The 25,918-nt window shown below is 40.3% G+C and overlaps 1 protein-coding gene across 1 annotated transcript; it reads right to left on the reverse strand.

Moving 5' to 3' along the window:
- Positions 1-977: 977 nt before the first annotated feature.
- THOC3 (THO complex 3) lies at positions 978-10,695 on the reverse strand. Its single transcript, XM_036845459.1, has 6 exons — positions 10,365-10,695; positions 9,409-9,565; positions 7,794-7,998; positions 4,214-4,375; positions 3,994-4,094; positions 978-1,566 (listed from the first exon to the last, which is right to left on the reverse strand). Exons 1-6 carry the CDS (start codon positions 10,629-10,631, stop codon positions 1,403-1,405), a joined length of 1,056 nt encoding a protein of 351 aa, XP_036701354.1. The 5' UTR covers positions 10,632-10,695; the 3' UTR covers positions 978-1,402.
- Positions 10,696-25,918: the final 15,223 nt, after the last annotated feature.

Here is a 25,918-nt window from a genome sequence, read left to right on the forward strand (position 1 = left end):
GAGAAAATATTTGCAAACGAATCAACGGACAAAGGATTAATCTCCAAAATATATAAACAGCCCATGCAGCTCAATACTAAAAAAACAAACAACCCAATCCAAAAATGGGCAGAAGACCTAAACAGACATTTCTCCAAAGAAGATATACAGATGGCCAAGACGCACATGAAAAGCTGCTCAACATCACTAATTACTGGAGAAATGCAAATCAAAACTACAATGAGGTATCACCTCACACCAGTTAGAATGGGCATCATCCGAAAATCTAAAAACCACAAATGCTGGAGAGGGTGTGGAGAAAAGGGAACCCTCTTGCACTGTTGGTGGGAATGTAAATGGATACAGCCACTATGGAGAACAGTATGGAGGTTCCTTAAAAAACTACAAATAGAATTATCATACAACCCAGTAATCCCACTACTGGGCATATAGCCAGAGAAAAGCATAATTCAAAAAGACACATGCACCCCAATGTTCATTGCAGCACTATTTACAATAGCCAGGACATGGAAGCAACCTAAATGCCCATCGACAGACGAATGGATAAAGAAGATGTGGTACATATATACAATGGAATATTACTCAGCCATAAAAAGGAATGAAATTGCGTGATTTGTAGAGACCTGGATGGATCTAGAGACTGTCATACAGAGTGAAGTAAGTCAGAAAGAGAAAAACAAATATCGTATATTAACGCATATATGTGGAACCTAGAAAAATGGTACAGATGAACCAGTTTGCAGGGTAGAAATTGAGACACAGATGTAGAGAACAAACGTATGGACACCAAGGGGGGAAAGTGGCGGGGGGTGGTCTTGTGATGAAGTGGAGATTGGGACTGACATGTATACACTAATATGTATAAAATGGATAACTAATAAGAACCTGCTGTATAAAAAATTAAATAAAATTAAATTTTTAAAAAACATAAGAAAATAATAATGATAATGTTACCATAATTTTTAAAGTCCTAGAAGTCCCATAATTAAAAAGTCAGTTTTATTAAATGCTCAATTCTCAACAGTAAATGTATTTCTTTTTTATTATAAAAAATCTCCATCCCCATCTCACCCTTCCTCACCCACCCCTTCAAACGAGGTGGCAAGCAGAAGCAAGCCCAACAAAGTCCACCATATCCCCAAAAGCAGAAAGACAGGAGGTCCCCACAGGACAAGGTATGCTGGTGTCATCACTGCAGAGCCCTCCTGCAGGGGGCAAGGAACGGGAACAGCTACCATAACAAATATGAAGGAAACCGGAATGGGCAGCCTGACAAAAGACTTGTATAGTTTATACCAATTTATAAATACTTTAGGTGCCCACCAACTCCAAGAGAACAGACCAAATTAACTATACAATGGAAGCCTCTGCCTGGGCCTTCTCCATACATCAGGTCCTCCTATCAGGAATCATTAGGAAGCCCAAAAAGTTTCACAGTTCCAGCTTCCCGACTGCTGTCATATTTGCCATCTTTGTCATCACAGGCAAATGCCAGCAGAGGCCTTTTGGGGTGCCAAGCCACGGTGAAGGTGGGGGACTCACACTGTACCTCCCACATCTTGTCTCCTATAAAAATCAATATAGAGAAACCAATCAATACATTAATAATAAGAGACCATACTCATTAAGTACTTACCTACATTAAATCATTTAATCTGCTTAATAACCCTATAGGATAAGTACAATTACTACCCCATTTTGCAGAGAACACTGAGGCGCAGAGGGGTCACGAGGCAGTGGGTGGCAGAGCAGGATGGTGAACGCAGGCCAGTTAACTTAAGAGCCTGTGCTCTGAACCCGATTCTACCCTTCCTGAAGAAACAGCAACAGCAGCTGTTTGTTCAGCACCCCTTATGAATCAGATGGATTATACTTTATCTTAATAAAGTATAATGACAATCCAGCAAGGCAAGTAATGATTTTAAACCCCATTTTATAAAGAAACAGGTGACTGAACAGCTAAGTCACACCTCAAGGAAGCAGCAGGGAAAAAAAAAAGGGAAACAGCAGAGCCAGCACAGGAAGTCAGCCTGTTTCCAAAGCCACAGATCTTTCCACTAAACCACAATGACTTGCAAATAGATTTCTTTTTCCAAAACTTTTTCCTTACTACTTGTGGAAATTAAACATAATTTTTCCAAAGCCATTTTTTTTAGTCCTGCTTAACTTTTTTTCAACCTTACGAGTTAAGATTAATGTAGTAAAATGTTCACAGGGTAGTGCTGATTTAAAAATGCATGATACACTGAATTATACACTTCAAACTGGTCAACTATATGGTATGTGAATTGTATTTGAATAAAGCTGTTTTTATATATATATATATATATACACACACACACATATGCATATATACATGTGTGTGTATGTGTATAAAGAAAAAGATTTTTTTATTGAAGTATAGTTGATTTACAATACTGTGTTAGTTTCAGGTGTACAGCATGTACAGCAAAGTGATTTGGTTTTGTTTTTTCTTTTTTTTTCAGATCACTTTCCATTACAGGTTATTACGAGATATTGAATATAGTTCCCTGCAGTATACAGTGAATCCTTGTTGCTTATTTATTTTACATAGAGTAGTTTGTATCTGTTAATCCCGTACTCCTAATTTATCCCTCCCCCGACTCCCATTCCCCTTTAGTAAACCATAAGATTGTTTTCTATGTCTGTGAGTCTGTTTCTGCTTTGTATATAGTTTTTTTTTTTTTTTAAGTAATCTATTTCAGGGATAGTTAACCGCTCCTCATAATGCTAGGATCTGGCAATCTATAGCTACATCTCTGAGCAAATTTCTGTGTTACACAGACATAAAAAATGGTGTTGGAGGCCGCTACTCCCCTTCCATTTCCCTTTCGGCCTTTAACTCCATGCATGCGTTGCTGCTGAGAGTAAACGCTGCAATAACCCTCCTGTAAGGAAGTTTGGTTCCTGACAAGATGTGAGCAGTTTGGACTCAGCAATCCCAATTCAATGGTTTACCCAAAAGGATGACTACATAAGTAAGATGATACTCATCACAGTATCATTTATAATGGTGTAAAGACCAGAAGCCATCTAAGAGTGGGGCAGCTTAGGTATATACTGGTAGAGCCAATGGAATTCTAAACCCCATTAAAAACAGCAGTAGAGCTCAACAGCCATCGCCATGGAAGAAGCTGTAAGATCCTGCAGGTGAGGAGGGAGGGCCCCGGAGCAGCAGGAGAGCATGCCTGCATCACATGAACACGAGGGGACATGAAGGAGCTGCATGTCTGGATGGCTGACAATGCTCACCAAAATGCCATCAAGAGTGGCACTCTTTAAATCGTGGAATGCCAAGCTTTTTACTTTCTTTGAAGTTTTCTATATAGTTTGAATTCTTTTAATAAAGTATCATGTATTTCCAAAAACAATAAAGCTACGTTAAAAAATAAATCTGGAGAAATTCTTTTGTAAAATGAATACTCACCTCTCATTTTTCTATTTTCAAGTTCTGTTTTGTTGCTTTTTAAAACAAACCACATCTATTTTGATAATTTCTTAAATTATAAAATGTATATATGTATTTTTTAAGTCCACATACAGGCAAAAGATAGAAATATCCCATAATGCTAAAAGAGGTTGTATTTAAATGGTGGGATCATTCATTCATTCTTTCATCCATCCATCCATCCATTTATTCATTCTTCTCCCTTTCTGTATTTTAAAAATTTTGTTATAATGGAAGAATTAAAACTGAATAAAATGCAAAATATTTCCTTTAATCACTCTCTTTCAGACCTGCCCCTTTCTTTCCTAACTCTTTGCTCCCTCCATTACCTGACTACAATAGTCATAATAAACAAACTTGCCTTAAGGAGTTTGTGCTAATGCTGGCATTTATGCTAATACCCATTTATGCTAATGCTGGCAAAGTAGTAATGAGCAGAGATGAAAAACACATGACAGGAGAAGTCCTGATGGCCAGAAATGAAAGACAGAGGAGTCTCATTAAGGTAGTGAGGGTGTAGTTACCTGTCTCTACTTCAGCAATGTCAATGAAATGATCTTCCGATGCAGATGCCAGCATTTTCCCATCATGGCTAAAACTGAGGGTCCTCACAGGCCAATCCAGCCTATAAAAGAGTAGACAGAGGAGACATTAAAATAACCCAGTGAGAGGAGGGCCCAGTTTCACCCAACATGACATAAAATGAATTTATCCAACAAGGAAAGTGCTGGCACAGTTGCTTACCTGGAAAAGCACCGAACACACACTAACTCATCTACATCCCAGAGGCTGACCAAAGCATCTGCGCTTCCTGTAGCAAAATACTTCCCCATGGGGTCAAACTTGATACAGATGCAGTTGGATGGATGGGCGTTGATAGACTGCACAGGCTTCAGCTCTGGGTAGCTGAGAAACAAGACAGACAGCAATCAAACTGGGGGGAAGAGGACTGTGGTACTAAGACGGTAAGAGGAGACACTAAAGAAGAAAATGAAAGTAAGACAACAGAACAAATATCAAAGACTGGAATTTCAAAACAACTTTCCTGAAATAAAAAGATGTCAAACAATATACTGAAACACCACATACTTGAGAATATGAACCCAGACTAACCAACATGAAGACGTATGGTAGTAAAATTACTGGACTTTAAATTAGATTGTCATCAGACTTTTGACAGTAACCCTTTATGTGAAAAGAAAATGGAGTAACATACTTAAGATACACCAGCAAGAATATATGAATTGAAATTTTTATATCTAGCAAAACTATTAATTATAAAAAGTTCAAATAATAAGCACAATATAATAAAGTATCTTAAAGTTTTAGAAGTATATAAGCTATAATAAGTATGAACTCAGGGAACCTTGTTCCCCTGAACTCTTCCTAAGGAATCAAAACTGGAAAGTGAGTTTTGACAATCAGTGACTAGAGATGTACCAGACTTACCAGGCTGGTAATGAGCAATAAATAATGTAGTTTCTTGTAGAAACTATATATGTTTAAGGTATAATATGTAATAGCTGTATAATCTGACAATATATAGTATTAACTATTTTTTTTTAATGGAGGAAGAATGAGGAAAGCATATTCAAAAAGCAAAATTTACTATTTTAAGCAATCAGATTGGTGGTGGTGGTGGTAGTATTGTTACTCTGAAATGTCTGTATGTGTAACAAGGGATGAAGGTAATAAGCAACCATGGGATATTCAAATTCTATAATCCCCTGCATCTCTGAGAACCAGAACACTCAGTTTGGAAGGAAAGAGATTTTAACTGGAAGTTACCAGTATGAATTCACAAAGTATTTTATCTTTAAGGTATATACAGTACATATACTTCTTAGCTCTGTCCACTGGAAAGGTCTAGAAACGGTCAACCCAACAATATGGACATTCCTAGCTCCAATATTATTTTCTAGTAAAAGAATCCAGGAATTCTCAGAGAATTTTCTGATTAAAGATTTGAGGCAGGAAAAACACAAGATGAACCTGGCATACCTTGTCATACTAGAGAGCAGGAAACTGAAGACTAATAGGACTATGTAAAAAAAAAAAAAAAGAGGGCTTCCCTGGGGGCGCAGTGGTTGAGAATCTGCCTGCCAATGCAGGGGACACGGGTTCGAGCCCTGGTCTGGGAAGATCCCACATGCCGCGGAGCAACTGGGCCCGTGAGCCACAATTACTGAGCCTGCGTGTCTGGAGCCTGTGCTCCGCAACAAGAGAGGCCGCGATAGTGAGAGGCCCGCACACCGCGATGAAGAGTGGCCCCCACTTGCCGCAACTAGAGAAAGCCCTCGCGCAGAAACGAAGATCCAGCACAGCCATAAATAAATAAATAAATAAATAAATAAATAAACGCAAAGTTAAAAAAAAAAAAAGACTCAGGGACCAACCTGAAGAGGATCCCAGTTGCCAAAAATAAGATAATTTGAGCTTCAATAAGGAATGATTACGATAGACTGAAACACTTCTACCATGCTTAAATCCATGAGTCCATAATGATTCTTTTTTATTTAAAAAACCCTAGCTGATCATCTTTGGAGGTGATAGAGAACTAATTCATTACCTAATGACAAAGGGAAAGAATCAAGCATTATCCTTCCTTCTCTAAATGAACTATATTCCTGGGTAACCAAACAGATGAGAGGAAATGCCTCTTAAATTCCAACAAATAAGCAAGCATTTGGAATCAGCAAAACCCAGACTGGGACAAGCTCCACAGGTTAACAGCCTGCTTTTTCAACAGCTAAGTTCTAAGTAAAAGAAAGGGATGGAGGGGGACGCTGTAGTTTAGCTGACTTAAAAGGCATATCAAACTTTTTTAAGTGGGCAAAATTAGAGTATCTAGAGATGCACACTTGGTAGCTAAAACTACAAAGAAATATTATAAAAATCAAGACAGTGTTTTTGGGGGAGGGAGTTTTGATTAAGAAGGACAAAGCCCATGGCAAGACTTCTGAGGTGGCCAGCAAAGTACTATGTCTTGACCTGGTGGGGTTACACAGGTGTTAAGCATATAATAGTTCATTAAGCTATACATTTATATTTCGTGGTTTTCTATATCTGTTTTATTTTCTAATAAAAAAGCTTAAAAACAAAAAACAAAATACACTGCCTACAGAATAAAGTTCAAGTTGCTATGCATAGAATTCCAGACCCAAATAACCTGGTCTCAAATTATACTTCAACTCTATCTTCCCATTTCAGGACGTCTCTCTTCAGACACCTTATCTGCCACCACTCCCAGCAACCCTGATCTACCAACTACTCTCTAAATAAATCATGCTCATTCTCACTTGTTTTGTCCATTGTGCAGTTCCCTTTTGCTGATTCTTAAAATTCAACTAATCTTTCAAGGTCAAGCTCAGAAGCTGCCTCGTTCAAACCCCAACTCCCACAATCAATATAAGTTTCCTTCCTTGGGATTCTACAGCAAACTCCCAGCCTCTCACACAGAGCCTATTTCACTCTGCCTTGCATTGCTCACCCAAGATAACAGAAAGAACAGAATCAGACAGATCTCAATTTCAATTCCACAGTTTCATTCATTTTGAGAATATTCACTGAGATCCTAATTTTGTGTAGCAGATACTGGTCTAGGCACTAGGGATTCAACAGTAAACAAGTTAAATACAGTCCCTACCTTCATGGAATTTACAGTCTAATAGAAGATACAGAGAAGTAAACATGCAATTATAATGTAGAATGAGAAATGCTTCCAACAGGAAGTACACAAAATAAGCTTCTAACCTTGGGGGTGAAGATGGCTTCCCTGGAGGGGAAGTGATATTTAAGTGGAGACTTTAAGGGTACGAATTAGCTATAATTCCAAATGCATCCATTTCTAGTGCTCACCAGATGACTAGTGACTCTGAGTCCCTGATCCTCATCTGTGAAATGGGAAGCACACCATCGACTCCCTAGGATTTCTCTGAGGACTCAGTAAAATATAAGGTGCCTAGCTCAAAGGTGCTCAAGAGAGGTTAGAATTCTTTATTACTACAGTTGAACCTTGAACAAGAAGGTTAGGGGTACCAATTCTCTGCACAGTCAAAAATCTACATATAACTTAGTTGGTCCTCCGTATCCGAGGTTCCACAACCCAGATTCAACCAACCCCGATCAGGTAGGACTGTAATATTTACTCTTGAAAAAATCCACATATAAGTGGACCTGAGCAGTTCAAATCCGTGTTGTTCAAAGGTCAACTGTATTAGTCCTTTTGGGTCCTTCAGGACAGACTCAAATCTAATTCACCTTGGTATCCACCACAACACCCACTGCAAAAATATGACAGTCCCTTAAGCTAGAACCCCCTCACCTGAGTATGTTGATACAACCATTGCCATTTGTCAGGAAGAACATGTTATTGTCATTGTTCCAGGAGATTTCATTGACCTCAAATTTGAACTGCTCCTCCGCTTTGGAACGGTGTGTCTTGGCATCAATGAACGTCACCACATCATCCTTGTTGCCTACAGCAATGGTCTGCCCATCGGGACTCCAGCAGATATTGATGTTCTCCCCTGGGAACCCACATATAATCAGCAAGATACTGTTAGCCCATAATCCTCCAGAAGTTTATTTTGTTATCATAGAAAAACTAGAGCTATCGCCAGAGCTCATTCACTAAGGTCCTCGTCAACAGAAGGGAACTACCACTTACAGATCAACTGGGAGTCCAGCACATTCATCTACAAATTTCCCCCTTTAGTTTTCACGTTTCTTTAAGGGACACTTTTTAACCCCATTTTAGATGAAAAAATGGAAAAGAAATGAGCCAAGGTGTCAAAGCTGTTAAGTAACAGAGCCAAGATCTAAACCCAGACTTGACACCAAAGCCTCTAACTCTCTTACACAAGCACTTCCCAAACGCCAGTCATTCACATGCCATTTTCACAATTTTTGTACTATCCATGTAACAGCTATACTTTTCTTCATTCAAGATTTTTATTAAAATTGACCCCCCCAAAATTTTTACTTAAATAGCTTCACTTTAGCGATAAATTCTATGGGCTAGTTCTTTTTTTCTAGTAGGCATTAAAATATATACACAATCAGTTTTTAATGTTCATCCATATACCACCCAAATCACTCACATATCACCAGTTGTCTAGTTGGGGAAACCACATCATTCCACCTCCAGGTACAAGTCTTGCCAACAAAGTCCAGTAGCCCACATTGAAAACATCAATTAAAAATTTCATCAACTTTATTGATTCTAAGATGCATATTTTTCACACTTTATTACCTATAATGTATCTTAGAATGCATGAGGATACATCTCAAAATTTTCGGTGTATCATGACTATATGATAAATAAAACTTTATTTTCTTTCCTAATGGTGCATAAAATACTGATGCATCTTATAATCAATAACATCTTAGTCAATAAAATTTAATAAAGGGCCTCAAGGTTTATAAGGTAATACATGGTGAAGAACACTGTAAATGTACTGCACAACTTCCAGGTCACTTTCTCCCAGACCATCAAAGCCATTTATTCCAAGATCAGCCATTCTAGCCTATCAGCAGTTTCCCAAATTCTCCATTCCTTTGCACATGCTGTTCCCTGCTAGAGCTGCCCACCCAATGCACCCTGACCACTAAATCTATATGGCTACCCTAAGAGTTTGCTCAAATTCTGTGAGGCCCTCCCTATCTCCCCCAGGCAGACTTAAGCATTTCCATTCTGGGTATTCACTTTGTAGACCTCACTATTATAGGATGACCACGTCATATTACATTAGTTTTTTTTTTATACATATGTCTCTCTCCTTGCACTAAACCCTAAGATCCTTGGAGCTGGAAACTGTCTTATTCAGCTCAGGATGTCCCATACCTACAGGGTCATGAACAGAGAAGATACTTGAAAAATGCTTGTTGAATGACTATAAGTAGCTTATCTTCCTACTGCCCACTCTCTGAATAGTCACCTTTAGTGTTCACAGTGGCAATGCATTTTGTAGTCCTCACATCCCAGATGCGAATGGTTTTGTCTCCAGATGCAGTGACAAAGAGATCAGGATTACTTGGATGCCAACAGAGCTGGTCCACACTATCCCCATGCCCCCGATAATTGTTTTCTTTGACCTGAAAGAACAGAATACAGATGTCACTTCTCCCATATGTACCTGCCTCCCCATGTAACTTCTTAACCTTATTTAAACCGAGCTATCTTGTGACCAACAAAAGTTTGGGTAATTAGAGAGTCGAGTCCTTCCAAGCCTCTTCCCCCAAACTCTTTCCAATATCCTCCCCCCCTTCCTCCCCAGTCAGTCTGAACTGTTCTGAGGATGGGTTCCACATCAATGCCCTTACTCTTTTGCTCTCCCTGGCCTTCCTCCTTCTTTCTGGTTTTCTACCCTTACTCTGCCACCAAGGGGTCCCAACCCACCTGCTCATTGCCACGGAGGCCCTATCATTTTCAGAGAGGCCCTCCTTACCACCACAGTGAGCCCACTACCACTGCCCCTAGCCACCCCTCACCACCACACAATTCCACCTACCACTCTCCCACACCCCCACCACCCTCCTCACCGCCCATCCATCCATCCTCCTCACCCCCGGTCTTCACTATCCCCGCACCGCCACTCCCCGCTCACCTTCACACCTCCTTACTACTACACTCCCTACACACCGACACCTCCCCTAACCACCAGTCCTCCTCTCCACCACCCCCATCTTCACCCCCTACCACCCCAGCCCGTTCACCCCCGGCCTCACCCTCACACTCCTCTGTCTCGCATCACACACACCCCTCATCTCCACATCGCTTCACCCTCCTCCCCTCTCCTCACCTCCACACTCTCACCCCCGTTCTCTCCTTGCCACCACACCTCGCTTTACCACAGCCCTTCTCCCTAGCCTGGGCCGGGTCCTAGCGGCTCACCAACCGGTCCTTCTCCAGCAGGAAGACGCTGGCCGTCTTGTCGAAGGACCCCGAGGCCAGGCGACGCCCGTCGCAGCTCCAGGCCACCGAGTGCACCTTGGCGCTGTGCGCCGGGAACTCGCGCGTCTTGCTGTGGCCGCGGAACAGCTCCTGCATCCCGAGCACGTAGCGCGTCGGGCCGCTGGTCACTGAGCACCAGGGAGCCATCGAGCCAGGACCGCTCTGGCCCAGCGCCGAGGGCCCCATGGACGCCGCGGGGATCGCCATGCCGAGCTCCCGGACACCGGCTGGGTTGACTCCGCGGAGCTGCACTTCACCCTGCCGCCGCCGCCGCCGCACGCATGCGCGCGGGAGAGCGCCCACTATTCCGCGCAGCCGCACTGTGGACCACCCAGAAGGGACTACAAGTCCCAGCCTGCAGCGCGCGCCCGCCTTTGCCTTTTCAAATTGTCATGGTTCCACTTTAAGTTTCCTTTACAAATAACGGTTAGGAGGTTTTTAGGGTCTTTATTTTCCCCTTACCTACTACTTGGTATATATATTTGTATCCCTGTTTAATCGAAGAAATAAACCAGCGCAATTCTTCTAAACCTCAGTTCGCCGTCAGTCAGAAACACCTTTTTTCTAGGGTTGCTCCCCACCTGTCAGCCACCTCTCTTAGAGCTGAAGCCTCTCAATTTCTTGCTGGAGAAGGACCAGCTGGGGAACTTGTCCCGGGTAAAGGGCTAGGAGTTTGTGGGGGCGGGAGGAAGAAGGAGGGGGGGAGGAGGAGGTAGGGGGAAGAGGAGGTGGGGGGAGGGGAGGGGGAAAGGGAGGGGAGGGGAGGAAAGAGAGGTGGAGGTGTTGAGAAGGGGTTTGGGGATGTTTTTAAATATACAAATTCTTTGTTTTTAGAAGGGGCTATATTCACATGATTATATATGCAAAAATAGATACAGAGTGAAAAGTAAATGTCTGCCTGTGTCATGCCCTTTAGACTATTCCCCACCCTTCACACCCATACCTTCCAAAATATATTGTTAAATTTCTTTTGTGGCCTTCCAGAGATAGTTTAAGTGTAAATAAGCACCTTGGGAGAGGTAGATAGGTGTGTGTGTATCCTACCCCACCCCTCAAAATGGTAGCATTCCTTACATAACTTGTTTTCTATGGTAGACACCTGTAAGAAATCATTTCTTATGAGTATATGCATATGTCTCATTCTTTTCATGGATGCAGTCTTTAATGATATAGATAGATGCATAATAGTTTATTTGACTGATTCCTTTGGTGGACATTTTGTGTCCATGATTTGCTTTTAGGACAATACTGCAGTGAACATCCCTATACAAACTTCATTGTGCACATATGCACTTTTTTATTTGAATAAATATTGCCAAAACACCTGAAGAAGTTCTAACAATCTACATTTCCACCAGCTGCATGGGAGAGTGTCATAAAGTCCTAAATACTAAGTGAGTCCACATATAAAGCACAAGGTTCTGAGAGGGGCCTTAGGAAATGAGGCCCTTTTCTTTCCCCAATTCACTTCCCTACCCCTTTAAAACTAGAAATTCTTGGAGACTTCAAAGCTTTTTAGACTCCAAAGAATATTGATGACATCACTAACATCTTGGGGTGGGAGATTATTTGGTATCTAGTTTTCCCTCCTTAGCTTTCATTTTCAGGAATCTTCTTCATATGCTCGCATATTTTTTTTCCTACATACACTGAGAATTTATATCTCTTGGTCCCAGATAAGGACACTGAAGAACGAAGAGGTAAAATGTCCTGCTCCAGGTCACATGGCTGGTATTAGAGGTACTGACTTCAAATTCTACACTCTGATTCTTAGTATCTGACACCTCTAGGTTATAAATGTAATTCTTTGAATTTCTGTATTAATTCTGTATTTTTGTATGTTATGTGTTTTTTATTTCATTTTCCCTGAGTTCTTTTTCTATATTCTGTAAACACAAATGTTAGAACCTCAGTTGTGATAAGTGTATCCCACTGCTCTTCACTGAGACAGTTGTAATAGCACATTTCTGGGGACTATGAGACTGAAGTCAGAGAGTCTCAAAGAGATAAAATTCAGGGGAACACAGGCATGGGCCATTTTTTTTTAAACTTTTTGTTTGGAAAAACTAACAAATTTACAGAAAAGTTGCAAGAGTAGTAAGAGCGCTGTTATTCCCATGGCCCAGGTTCACCTGGTTTTAGCATTTTGTTCCATTTGCTGTGTCTATACATACACGTATTACTCTTTTACCTAAATGTTTGAGTAAGTTGCATACATCATTATTCTTTACACCTAAATATTTCAATAAGTATTTCCGAAGAATAAGGATATTCTGTTTCCTATCCCTAGCATAGTTATAAGCTTTGGTAATTTGAACAGTAACATAGAATTTAATCTACTGTCTGTATTTCAATTGTGTCAGTTTACCCACTAATATCCTTAGAGCATTTTTCTTCCTCCAGTACAAGATCTAGTCTAGGATTTTATACTGTATCATGTCTGCTTAGTCTCCTTGAATCTATAAAAATTCCCCAGCATTTCCATGCTATTATGATCTTCACATTTTTTGAAAAATATAGTCAATGGACCATTGTTATAGTCCCTTCTGCAACCCAGAAATTCTCTTTGGGAGCTGATCTTTGCTCAGACTCTGCAGGATGTTTTTATATATGGGTGACGTAGGAACTTGAGTCATTCAGGGCAGAATCAGGTCAAAAATAATAATTCCAGAAATGCCAGGATGTGTAGAGGGAATTTTCAGGGGCCGAGGGAGACATCCTACAGTGAAGGAACAGTAGATAAGGAAGGAGGGGGGCTTGAAGTATAAGTCCTTTGTTGCTGGGGGACTTTGGAGAAGCTGCTGTTGCAAAAGAAAACAGGAAGGAGCATGTCACTTCTGGCAAATCTTCAACGTATAGGTGTGTATCAGTTTAACCAGAGAAGCAAACTAGTGAAAAATATATATTACAGAGATTCATTGCAAGGAATTATTTTATACCACTGTGGGGGTTAGGTAGGCAAGTCTGAAATCCATAGAGCAGGTCATCAGAACGGACAGGCTGGAACGCTCAGGCACTGGCTGAAGGTACTTTCCACAGGTGGGATTTGTTCCCTCAGAGAAGTCTGAGTGCTGCCTTAAAGGCCTTTCAAACTGGACAGCTACATGTAAAAGAAAGAAGTTAGAACACTCCCTAACACCATACACAAAAATAAACTCAAAATGGATTAAAGACCTAAATGTAAGGCCAGACACTATAAAACTCTTAGAGGAAAACATACACAGAACACTCTATGACATAAATCACAGCAAGATCCTTTTTGACCCACCTCCTAGAGAAATGGAAATAAAAACAAAAATAAACAAATGGGACCTAATGAAACTTAAAAGCTTTTGCACAGCAAAGGAAACCATAAACAAGACGAAAAGACAACCCTCAGAATGGGAGAAAATATTTGCAAACACAGCAACTGACAAAGGATTAATCTCCAAAATATACAAGCAGCTCATGCAGCACAATATCAAAAACACGAACAACCCAATCCAAAAATGGGCAGAAGACTTAAACAGACATTTCTCCAAAGAAGATATACAGATTGCCAACAAACACATGAAAGGATGCTCAACATCACTAATCATTAGAGAAATGCAAATCAAAACTACAATGAGGTATCACCTCACACCAGTCAGAATGGCCATCATCAAAAAATCTACAAACAGGGCTTCCCTGGTGGCGCAATGGTTGAGAGTCTGCCTGCCAATGCAGGGGACACAGGTTCGAGCCCTGGTCTGGGAGGATCCCACATGCCGCGGAGTGACTGGGCCCGTGAGCCACAACTGCTGAGCCTGCGCGTCTGGAGCCTGTGCTCCGCAACGAGAGAGGCCACAATGGTGAAGGGCCCACGCACCGCGATGAAGAGTGGCCCCTGCTCACCGCAACTAGAGAGGGCCCTTGCGCAGAAATGAAGACCCAACACAGCCAAAAATTAATTAATTAATTAATTAATTAATTTTTTTTAAAAAGCAAATCATGAAGGACTCTGCTAATTTCTAAAAAAAAAAAAAAACTCCAAACAATAAATGCTGGAGAGGGTGTGGAGAAAAGGGAACCCTCTTGCACTGTTGGTGGGAATGTAAATTGATACAGCCACTATGGAGAACAGTATGGAGGTTCTTAAAAAACTAAAAATAGAACTACCATATGACCCAGCAATCCCACTACTGGGCATATACCCGGAGAAAATGATAATTCCAAATGATACGTGCACCCCAATGTTCATTGCAGCACTATTTACAATAGCCAGGACATGGAAGCAACCTAAATGTTCATCAGCAGAGGAATGGATAAAGAAGATGTGGTACATATATACAATGGAATATTACTCAGCCATAAAAAGAAACGAAATTGAGTTATTTGTAGTGAGGTGGATGGACCTAGAGTCTGTCATACAGAGTGAAGTAAGTCAGAAAGCGAAAAGCAAATACCATATGCTAACACATATATATGGAATCTAAAAAAAAAAAAAAAGTGGTTCTGATGAACCTAGGTGCAGGAGAGTAATAAAGACACAGACGTAGAGAATGGACTTGAGGACATGGGGAGGGGGAAGGGTAAGCTGGGACGAAGTGAGAGAGTGGCATGGACATATATACACTACCAAATGTAAAATAGATAGCTAGTGGGAAGCAACTGCATAGCACAGAAAGATCAGCTCGGTGCTTTGTGAGCACCTGGAGGGGTGGGATAGGGAGGGTGGGAGGGAGACGCAAGAGGGAGGGGATATGGGGATATATGTGTACATATAGCTGATTCACTTTGTTATACAGCAGAAACTAACACACCATTGTAAAGCAATTATACGCCAATAAAGATGTTAAAAAAAAAAGTAAATAAACAAAAATGTTTCCAGGGCCCATCCCAGAACAACTGATTTAAAATCTCAGAGAGGGTGACTTAGAATATTTAAAACTCCCTCAGGAAATCTAATGTACCACCTAGATTGAGGACCACTGGCCCAGCTGTGCAGAAAACTTCCTGCTTAGCTTTGAAGGTCTTTCCTCGGAAGGATAGGCAGAGCTGGAGGCAGCCCACTATACAGGGAAGGTGCCAGATCAGGGGTTAGAGGATCTATGTTAGTTCCAGCTCTGATGCCAACTAGTCAGGTGAACTTGGCCTTTTGGGGCATCAGTTTCAGGACCAGAACAAGGGTGAGGCAAGTGAGGTGACTAGGACACAAAATTTAAGGAGGCATGCTCAGGGATGAGTATACTTACCCCATCTTGAGAATAGTGCCTCCTTAAGTTTTGCACCCCCAGAGTCTCCTTCAGATGAGGTGGGCTTGACTGCTTACTGACTTTCCCAGTGCCAACATTTCACATCCCAAACCTAAAACTTAAGCCAATATAGGACTAGTCAAAGGAAGACTTGTATAATTATCCAGTTGAGTTTCGTCAATAGCCAAGCTGAATAATTCAGACCAAAAGTACTCTCTTTTAAAACAAATATCATATATTAACGCATATATGTGGAATCTGGAAAAATTGGTGTAGACAATCTTATTTACAAAGCAGAAATAGAGACACAGACATAGAGAACAAATGTATGGATACCAAGGGGGAAAGGGCAGTGTGTGGGATGATTTGGGAGATTGGGATTGACATATATACACTACTATGTATAAAATAGATAACTAATGAGAACCTACTGCATAGCACAGGGAACTCTACTCAGTGCTCTATGGTGACCTAAATGAGAAGGAAATCCAAAAAAGAGGGGATATATGTATACATATAGCTGATTCACTTTGCTGTACATTATAAACTAACACAATATTGTAAAGCAACTATACTCCAATAAAAAATTTTTAAAAAAGCAAAAAAAAAAAGAAAGAAAATTGGAAAGGAATTTAAATTTTTCATTGCAAAAATCATCTAAACACAAAAGAAGACAGTAATCCAGGAAATGAGAGATTAAAAAGGCATAAGGCATATAGAAAATAAATAGCACAATGACAGAAGTAATCCCTCCTTCTAAGTAATTGCTTTAAATACAAATGGATTAAACCCTCCAATCAAAAGAAAAAGATTGGCAAAATGGATAAAAATACATGAGCCAACTGTATGCTGTCTATAAGATACTTTAGATCCAAAGACAAAAATAGATTGAAAATGAAAGGATGTGAAAAGATAGTCCGTGCAAATAATAACCAGATGAAAGCAAAGGTGGTTATATTAATATCAGACAAAATAGACTTTAAATTTTTTTAAAAAGGTTATAAGAGACAAAGAACGACATTATATTAATAAAAGATAGATAGCTAGAATACAGCTAGAAGATATAACAATTAAACATTTATGCACCTAATGGCAGACCATCAAAATATATAAAGAAAAAAACTGAAGGAACTGAAGGGAGAAATGGACAGTTTTCCATGAATAGTTGGAGACTTCAATACCACACTCTCAATAATGAAATGAACAACCAGACAAAAGATAAGGAAATAGAAGACTTAAACAACACAATTGACCAACTAAATCTACCAGACATACACAGAACACTACTCAACAAGAATACCGTTCACTTTCTTCTCAAGTACACATGGGACATCTTCCAGGACAGACCATATATTAGACCACAAATTAAGTCACAACTGATTTTTAAAGATAGATGTCATACAAAGTGACTCCTCTAACCACAATGGGATGAAGTTAGAAATCAATAACAAAAGTAAAACTGGAGGGACTTCGCTGGTGGTGCAGTGGTTAAGAATCTGCCTGCCAATGCAGGGGACACAGGTTCGAGCCCTGGTCCAGGAAGATCCCACATGCTGCAGAGCAACTAAGCCCATGTGCCACAACTACTGAGCCTGCATTCTGGAGCCCGTGAGCCACAACTACTGAGCCCACGTGCCACAACTACTGAAGCCTGCACACCTAGAGCCTGTGCGCCACCACAAGAGAAGCCACCGCAATGAGAAGCCCGCACACTGCAACAAAGAGTAGCCTCCGCTGGCCGCAAGTAGAGAAAGCCCACGCACAGTAACAAAGATCCAACACAGCCAGAAACAAATAAAGATTAAAAAAAATTTTTTTTAATTATAGAAAAAAAAAGTAAAACTGGAGAATTCACAAATTTGTGGAAATTAACAGCACACTCTTAGACAACTAATGGGTCAAAGAAATCACAGGGACATTTAAAAATACATAGAGACCAATGAAAACAAAAATACAACATACCAAAACTTACAGATGCAGCAAAAGCAGTGCTACGGGGGAAATGATAACTATAAACCCTTACAATAAAAACCAAGATCTCAAGTCCAAAACCTAACTTTACAATTTAAGGAACTGGAAAAAGAAGAAGAAACTGAATCCAAAGCTAGTAGAATGAATTAAATAATAAATATTAGTGCAGGGATAAATGAAATAGAGAATAGAAAAATAATAGAGAAAACCAGTGAAAGCAAAAGTTGGTTCTTTGAAAAGATCCACAAAATTAACAAACTATCAGCTAGATTAATTAAGAAAAAGGAAAGAAGACTCAAATTATTAAATCAGAAATGAAAGTAGGCATATTACTACCACTTTTATGGAAATAAAAAAGATTATAAAAGAGTACTATGAGCAATTATACACCAACAAATTGAATAACCTAGATGAAATGGACAAATTCCTAGAAACACAAAACCTACCAAGACTAAATTGCAAAGATATAGAAAATCTGAACAGACCTATAACTAATAAGGAGATTAAATCCATAATCAAAAATCTCCCAAAAACAACAACAACAAAAAAAGCCCTGGACCTGGTGACTTCACTAAAATAAATTCTACCAATTATTTAAAGAATAATATCAATCTTCACAAAATTTTTCCAAAAACTGAAGAGGAGTGAACACTTCCTAACTCATTCTATGAGGCCAATATTACTCTGCTACCAAACCAGAAAAAGACACTACAAGAAAAGAAAACTATAGACAAACATCCTATGAACACTGACAAAAAGTCTTCAACAAAATACTAGCAAACCAAATTCCACAACACACAGGCTTATATACCATGATGAAGTGGGACTTATTCATTTCAACATATGAAAAGCAATCAAGTAATACACCAGATTAACAGAATGAAAGACAAGAATCATCTCAGTTGATGCAGAAAAAACATTCCACAAAATGTAACACCTCTCAAAAGTGCTCAACAATTAAGAATAAAAGGAAACCCACCTCAAAATAATAAAATCCACCTATGAAAAACCCACAGCAAACATCATATTCAATGGTGAAAGACTGAAAGCTTCCAAGACAAGGATGCCCACCTTTACCATTTCTATTCAAGATATAGTACTGGAAGTTCTAGCCAGAGCACTTAGGCAAGGAAAGGAAATAAAAGGCATCCAAATTGGAAAGAAAGAAGTAAAATTATCGCTGTTCGCAGATGACATAATCTTATATATAGAAGACCCTCAAGGTTACACACGCACACACACACACTCACACACACAAACATACAAGCTGTTAGAATTAATAAGTGAACTCAGCAAAGTTTCAGGATACAAAATCAACACACAAAAATCAGATGCATTTTTATGTGCTAACAATGAACAATCTGAAAAGGAAATTACCAAAAAAAATTCCATTTACAATAGCTTCAAAAAGATTAAATACTGAGGAACTAACCAAGGCAAAAGACTTGTACAATGAAAACTACAAATCATTGTTGAAAGAAATTGAAGAAGACATAAATAAATGGAAACATCCCATGCTCATGGAATAAAAAGATTTGATATTTTTAAGATGTCAGTACTACCCAAAGTGATCTACAAATTCAATGAAATCCCTAACAAAATCCCAATAATGTTTTTTGCAGAAATGGAAAATCCCATCCTAAAATTCATATGGAATATCAAGGGACTCCAAATAGCCAAAACAATCTTGAAAAAGGAAGAACAAAACTGGAGAGCTCACACTTCCTGATTTCAAAACTTACTACAAGCCTACAGAAATCAAAACATTGTAGTATTGGCATAAAGACAGACTTGTAGACCAATGGAATAGACTAGAGGGGCCAGAAATAAACCCTCACATGTATGGTCAAATGATTTTTGATAAGGGTGCCAAGACCATTCAGTAGGGAAAGGACAGTCATTTCAACAAATGGTGCTGGGAAAACTGGATATTTACATGCAAAAGAATGAGGTTGTACCCTTACCTAACACCATATACAAAAATTAATTCAAAATAGATCAAGGGTCTATATGTAAGACCTAAAACTATAACTCTGAAGAAAATATAGGACAAAGTCTTCATAACATTAAACTTGGAAATGATTTCTTAGATATGACACCAAAGGCACCAGTAAGAAAAGACAGACAAATTGGACCTCATGAAAATTTTTAAATTTTGTGCCTCAAAAGACACATTATCAACAGAGTAAAAAGGCAACACACAGAATGGGAGAAATTTTGTACACTGTATATCTTATGAAGGATTAATATTCAGAACATAAGGAGAACACCTAAAACTCAACAACAACAAAATAAACAACCAAATTCAAAAATGAGCAAAGGACTTGAATAGACATTTCTCCAAAGAAGATTTACAAATGGCCAATACGTGCAACATCACTAATCATTAGAGAAATGCAAATCAAACCTACAATGAGATACCACCTCACACTCATTAGGATGGCTACTACCACAAAAAACAGAAAACAACATTATTCTTGAGGATATAGAGAAATTGGAAACCTTGTGCATTGTTGGTAAGAATGTAAAATGGTACAACCACAGTGAAAAACAGTATGGTATTTCTTCAAAAAGTTAAAAATAGAACTACCATATTATCCAGCAATTCTACTTCTGGGTATATACCCAAAAGAATTGAAAGCAGGGTCTCAAAGATATATTTGTACTCCTATGTTCATAGTAGCATTATTCACAGTAGCCAAAAAGTGGAAGCAACCCAGTGTCCATCAAAGGATAAATGGCTAAACAGAATGTGGTATATACATAAAATGGAATATTATTCTGCCTTAAAAAGGAAATTCTACATGCTACAAGCTGGGTTAACATTGAAGACATATACTGAGTGAAATAAGCCAGTCACAGAAAGGCAAATATTGTATGATTCTACTGATATAAAATACCTAGAGTCGTGAAATTCATACAGACAGACATAGAATGGCAGTTGCCAGGGGCTGAGGGAAGGGGAGAATTGGGATGTTATTGTTTAATGGATGCAGAGTTTCAGCTGTGCAAGATGAAAAGAGTTTTAGAGATGGGTGCTGGTGATGCGTGCACAACAATGTGACTAAAGGCCACTTAAGTGAACACTTACAAATGGGTAAGATGGTAAATATATATTTTACCACAATTTTTTAAATTAAAAAAATTTTTTTGCCATGGCACCACACTCCCTTTTTGCCACCCATGAAGTATCTTTAGTAGAGACTACATTGCTTACTTAAGCTTTCTTGTGAGAGTCTATGTTTTGGGGGAAATCTGAAGGAGGAAACTGAGTTCCATGGCTTTATGCAAAGCAAAACCAGAGCCAGAGTTGAAAATAGAAGAGATTCTGAGAATGTAAATCCCTGAGAATTAACAAAAACTTCTGGGAAAACTCCAGATTTTTGAGGCTAATGGAAATGGTAAGATCAAAGCTGAACCTAGCTTTGGTGATATGGGGAATAAATGGAGAATTGTACTAAGGTAATTATTATTATTATACGCAGAAAGGTTGGCAGTGGAAAACAACAAAGCCCAGGGGAGGGTGAGGGGATGCAGTTGGTCCAGGATGGGTGGTGGGATCTGCTAGACTGGAGTGTGAGGAGAGGTACTAAGGGTTCTTCCTCCTCTTGTGCTCTCACCCCCAGCCTCAAGAATCCATTGTGTCTGTCCCATACAGAGCTCTGTGATGCAGGTCTGGAACTCTACTAATAAGCATGCTCAGTGCCCAGTCGCCTGAGGCAGACGTGTGCTTCAGATGATGAAGACATCTCTCTTTTTTCTGAGGAAATTTAGTGCCCCAGGATTGAGCTCAAGATTAACTTTTGAGACATTTTTCTAGATCATCTATGATGTGGGATCCTCTTTCTGTTTCTCCACTGTCTCCAGAGGAATCCATTTTTATCATCATTTGTGAAAAATAGAGAAATGTATCCGGTTATGGATTCCTAGACCTAGCCTCCTGAACAGACTGATCTTGTTTTGCCTGTTCTTCTCATATTATTAAATCATTTACAGAGACAGATACCTCAGGTGGAAATTCTCCAGAAATATTAGAACATCATTCTTCTAGGGGAACAGGATAGATTGTCCAGGGGGTAGAGTGGCAACTAGGGCTTCTATTCAAAGCCCGCAGTCAAATCTAGAGGGCTGTATAGAGAGCTCCAGAGAAAAACCTTATAATTAAAGTTCAGGATACCTGCAGCAGAGCAGAGCCCTACAATACTTGTTATTCAGTTACCTTCCCACATGGATTCTTGGTCTCTGGGCCAAGCCTTTGGGTTGGGGCAAATCTGCAGAGCCATGCCGATCCTATAAAAGTCTCTGAGAAGATGCCAAAAACTCAGCTCTGGCCTCAGGGATAAGAATCCTACCTGATGGAGCAAACTGCATCTTTAGGACTAAAATAAGCACCTTTTTTTTTTTTTTTTTTTTTTTAAAGGAAATGAAATGTGATAAGAGTTACGATGATCACTGGAGGGGAATGTAGATTGAGAAAGCATTTCTTGTTTTTTAAATGTATTTATTTATTTTTGGCTGTGTTGGGTCTTCGTTTCTGTGCGAGGGCTTTCTCTAGTTGTGGCGAGCGGGGGCCGCTCCTCATCGCGGTGCGCGGGCCTCTCACTGTCGCGGCCTCTCTTGTTGCGGAGCACAGGTTCCAGACGCGCAGGCTCAGTAGTTGTGGCTCACGGGCCCAGTTGTTCCGCGGCATGTGGGATCTTCCCAGACCAGGGCTCGAACCCGTGTCCCCTGCATTAGCAGGCAGACTCTCAACCACTGCGCCACCAGGGAAGCCCAGCACCTTTCTTAAACAGAAGATACCTGACTGAAAGATCATTGAGGAACACATATCAAAAATACTTTTTAATTTGAATTTTTCAAAGAAGCATCAATAGAAAATATTTTTATCCACTGTAAAAATGAATAACAGGGAAAGAACACAGCAATACATGAATTCAATGCAGAAGACACATTATTAGTGAATATCCCCTCTTGCCTGGAGAGGGCATAGTGTGATTCCCAGCTGTTCATTCTGTTTTTGTTTTTCCACGTAAACAGAGTAAAGAAAAGAATGGCTTCACCTGACCCCACACACATCATGATAGCAATCTCACCGAATTTGACCCACCCCTTGAATCCCACTGAATCATTCACTTGGCATCCTCCACTTCTAAAGTGCCCTACTCTTACCACTGCCAGAGTCCACCCAACCCTCAGTCTGATTTGATTTCCATCCTACCGAACATTTCAGAGAGCTCATCTCCAGCTAGCACCAACTGGTTGGCCTCTTTATGTCAACATTCTCAAGAATGAGCCGCTGACACCTGCCTGTTTTGCCTTCCCATGGTGACCAGCATCTGCCAAGGACTTGTTTCTCCCCACCTCCTCACACTGTTCTCCAGCAAGAACCTCTTTCACTTCAACTTCCTCTGGGTAGACCTGATAATCAATTATTTGGAGACTCGCAGCATCTTTTTTCCCCACCTTTTCTGTCTTCAGGAGCATCTGAAGATCCAAGTTTTAAAGATAGCGGATTTCTAAATTTGGGAGGAGAAAGAAATGAAGAGGAATTACTTGTAAAGTCTGGAAATAGCTTCGAATCACTTGCTAATGAACAAGAACCACAGGCCTCCAGCTATTCTAGAGCACTGGAGGCAAACCTGAGCTCAGTCATCACAAGCTCCCATTTCTCAAAGGTTTAGGGAACCATGTGCAACAGAAATGGGGCCTGGGTCTTCTGGAATCTCCTCGCTAGGCACAAGTCCCTGATGGCTACAGTCCCAATCTTTGGTAGCTGTTTCCCATTAGCATCTCTGTTCTATCCAATGGAATATCTAATACCCCTGCCCCTCAAAACCAAATGCAGTTTAAAGAATACCCACAGTTTCCCCAGAATCAGCCCCTACCCCACCCCAAGGCCCAGCATCTGCTCCTGCCTGGAACCTTGTCTCATCAACACTCAACGCCCTCTGTTTTTAAGGGCTAAAGCAACACGTACTTCAGGAAGATTGGATTAGGGAATCCAGGAAGTTTCTATGTGAGGAGCCCAGATAAGGAAGAAGCTAGTGATGGGAACTAGAGTATATTCTGAGGAAGGGTCCAAAAGATCATCTATCAAGGGGCTCACAAAGCTATCCAACACACTGTTTGGGGACTGACTTTGAGAGAGAAGAAAGAAGGAGTTGGTGAGTGACTCAGAGAGTGACTTATCAAGGCACCCAAGGGAGAACCTAGAAAAGAAGCAACTGGAAAACACCCTGAACAGGCACTTGGGCAAGATCAGTCAGTGTAGGTTCCCCATGGGTATGCATGATGCAGGGCTTACTGCCCACTTTATTCTGCTCCCTCCAGGGATGTCCCACACCTGTTCAGAAGCCAGAAACTTGTACCCAGAAAAAGGGTAGTTGCTACTCAAGGATCGTTAATGTCTATAGTGTTTTATTTGGGAACAAATATTCAACTCATGAGAGCTCCATGAAGGATGACCCAGACAGATATCAGTGGTGGGAATGTTCACGGTGAAGCCACAATATGCCTGGGGATAAATGAGAGAATGAGGAAAACAGTAGAAGAGTGAGTGGGAAACAAGGAAAATTACTGGCGGGGAGACAGAATGAACCAGGAGCAGGAGGAATGAGAATGTTCTCGTCATCTCCACCATGATACCCACACCCCCATACACACAACCAGACCCAGTCCCACCACTTTGTGGCAGCTGAGGGCAAGGTGCTTTTCCCACAGAAGTGTGTATAGGATTTATCTTTGAGCACAAAGTCAATATCTGCATGAATATTTTCAGACATGGCATTGCTCTCTTTGAGGAAGGTGATCTTGGGGCCTCCTAAAGCTGTATTTCATGACAAGGCAGCTGTGTTTTATGTAGGACCCTGTATTAGTTTCCGAGATCTGCCATAACAAACTGCCACAAATTTTATGGCTTAAAACAAGTTTATCTTCTCACAGTCCTAGAGGCCAGAAGTTCGAAATCAAGCAGGGCCACGTACCTGTCAAGTTCTAGGTGAGAATATGCCTCTCCCAGTTTCTGGTAGCTTCTAAATTTCCTTGGCTTGTAGTAGCATAACTCCAATCTTTGTCTACATCTTCACAGGGACTTTCTCTCTGAGTGTCTCTGTGTCCTATTCCCACTTGATCTCAAACTATCCTTGGTGTAGTATATTCTGCTTCTAGACAAGCCCTGCCTGGAATATCTGATGAACTTCAGCACAGGCTCCAACACTCAGGAGTTGAGACAATCTGGAGAGTAGAGACAATCTGGGGAGTAGAGGATAAAGAGAGAAAATGCCCCTGAGAGCTTCTGACCAGAAAATGTTATGAAAAAGTTGCTTTATTGATGCATTATTAATCTGTGTCAAAATATTTGCAGCAGGGACTTCCCTGGTGGGCCAGTGGGTGAGACTCCACGCTCCCAATATAGGGGGCCTGGGTTCAATCCCTGTTCAGGGAACTAGATCCCACATGCATGCCACGACTAAGAAGTCTGTATGCCACAGCGAAGATCCCGCATGCCGCAACTAAGACCCGGCACAGCCTAAATAAATAAATAAGTAAATTGCAGCAGATATGAAGTTTCCTCACCCATACGTTCTCACACAGGTTAAAACTACAGATGTCCTTATGCTGGATTCTAGCCCTGCCATGGCATGTGACTGTAGAAAAGTCATTTCTCCTATTTGGTCCTTGAGTTCCCCACCTGTAAGATTCAGACATGAGGTTCCATTACTGATTTTGAAATCTTTTAGATTAGGAGAGCTGTTTTTCTTTGAAATAAATAATGTGTGGAACCCTTATAGAACAGATAAGACCTATGTTTTATTAGAAATTTTATTTCAAAAGTTTGATTCTGATTCAGTCAGAGTAGACCAGGATTTGCTATGATAACAAATACACCCCAATATTACAGTGGCTTAACACACAAAGGTTTGTTTCTTGCTCATGTCACAGTTAGTGCAGGTCAAGGAACTCTTCTTAGCAGATTTCCATTCCCCCCAGTGACTCACCCCCCCAACAATCTTGTGATTCAGCCATGATAAAGCCCTGGCCTCTATGGAAGGGGAAGAAAGAGCATACACCACTTCCATCCATATCCCAATGGTCCTCAGCATCCAGTCACCTGCTCAATTCAGATGCAAAGGACTCTGGGAAATGTAGTTGTCCTCTTCCAGTAAAAGGAGAATGACACAAATTTGGTGCCTCTGTGGCAAACTCTATAACATGTACTTATTATAAGGTCAATCATTGAGAACAGTGATATTGTTTGGATAGATCAAAAAGAAAAAGAAATTAGATATTATGGATGACAGATGCAGCCAT

The sequence above is a fragment of the Balaenoptera musculus genome, chromosome 3 (genome assembly GCF_009873245.2).
Source record: "Balaenoptera musculus isolate JJ_BM4_2016_0621 chromosome 3, mBalMus1.pri.v3, whole genome shotgun sequence".
Classification (NCBI taxonomy): domain Eukaryota; kingdom Metazoa; phylum Chordata; class Mammalia; order Artiodactyla; family Balaenopteridae; genus Balaenoptera; species Balaenoptera musculus.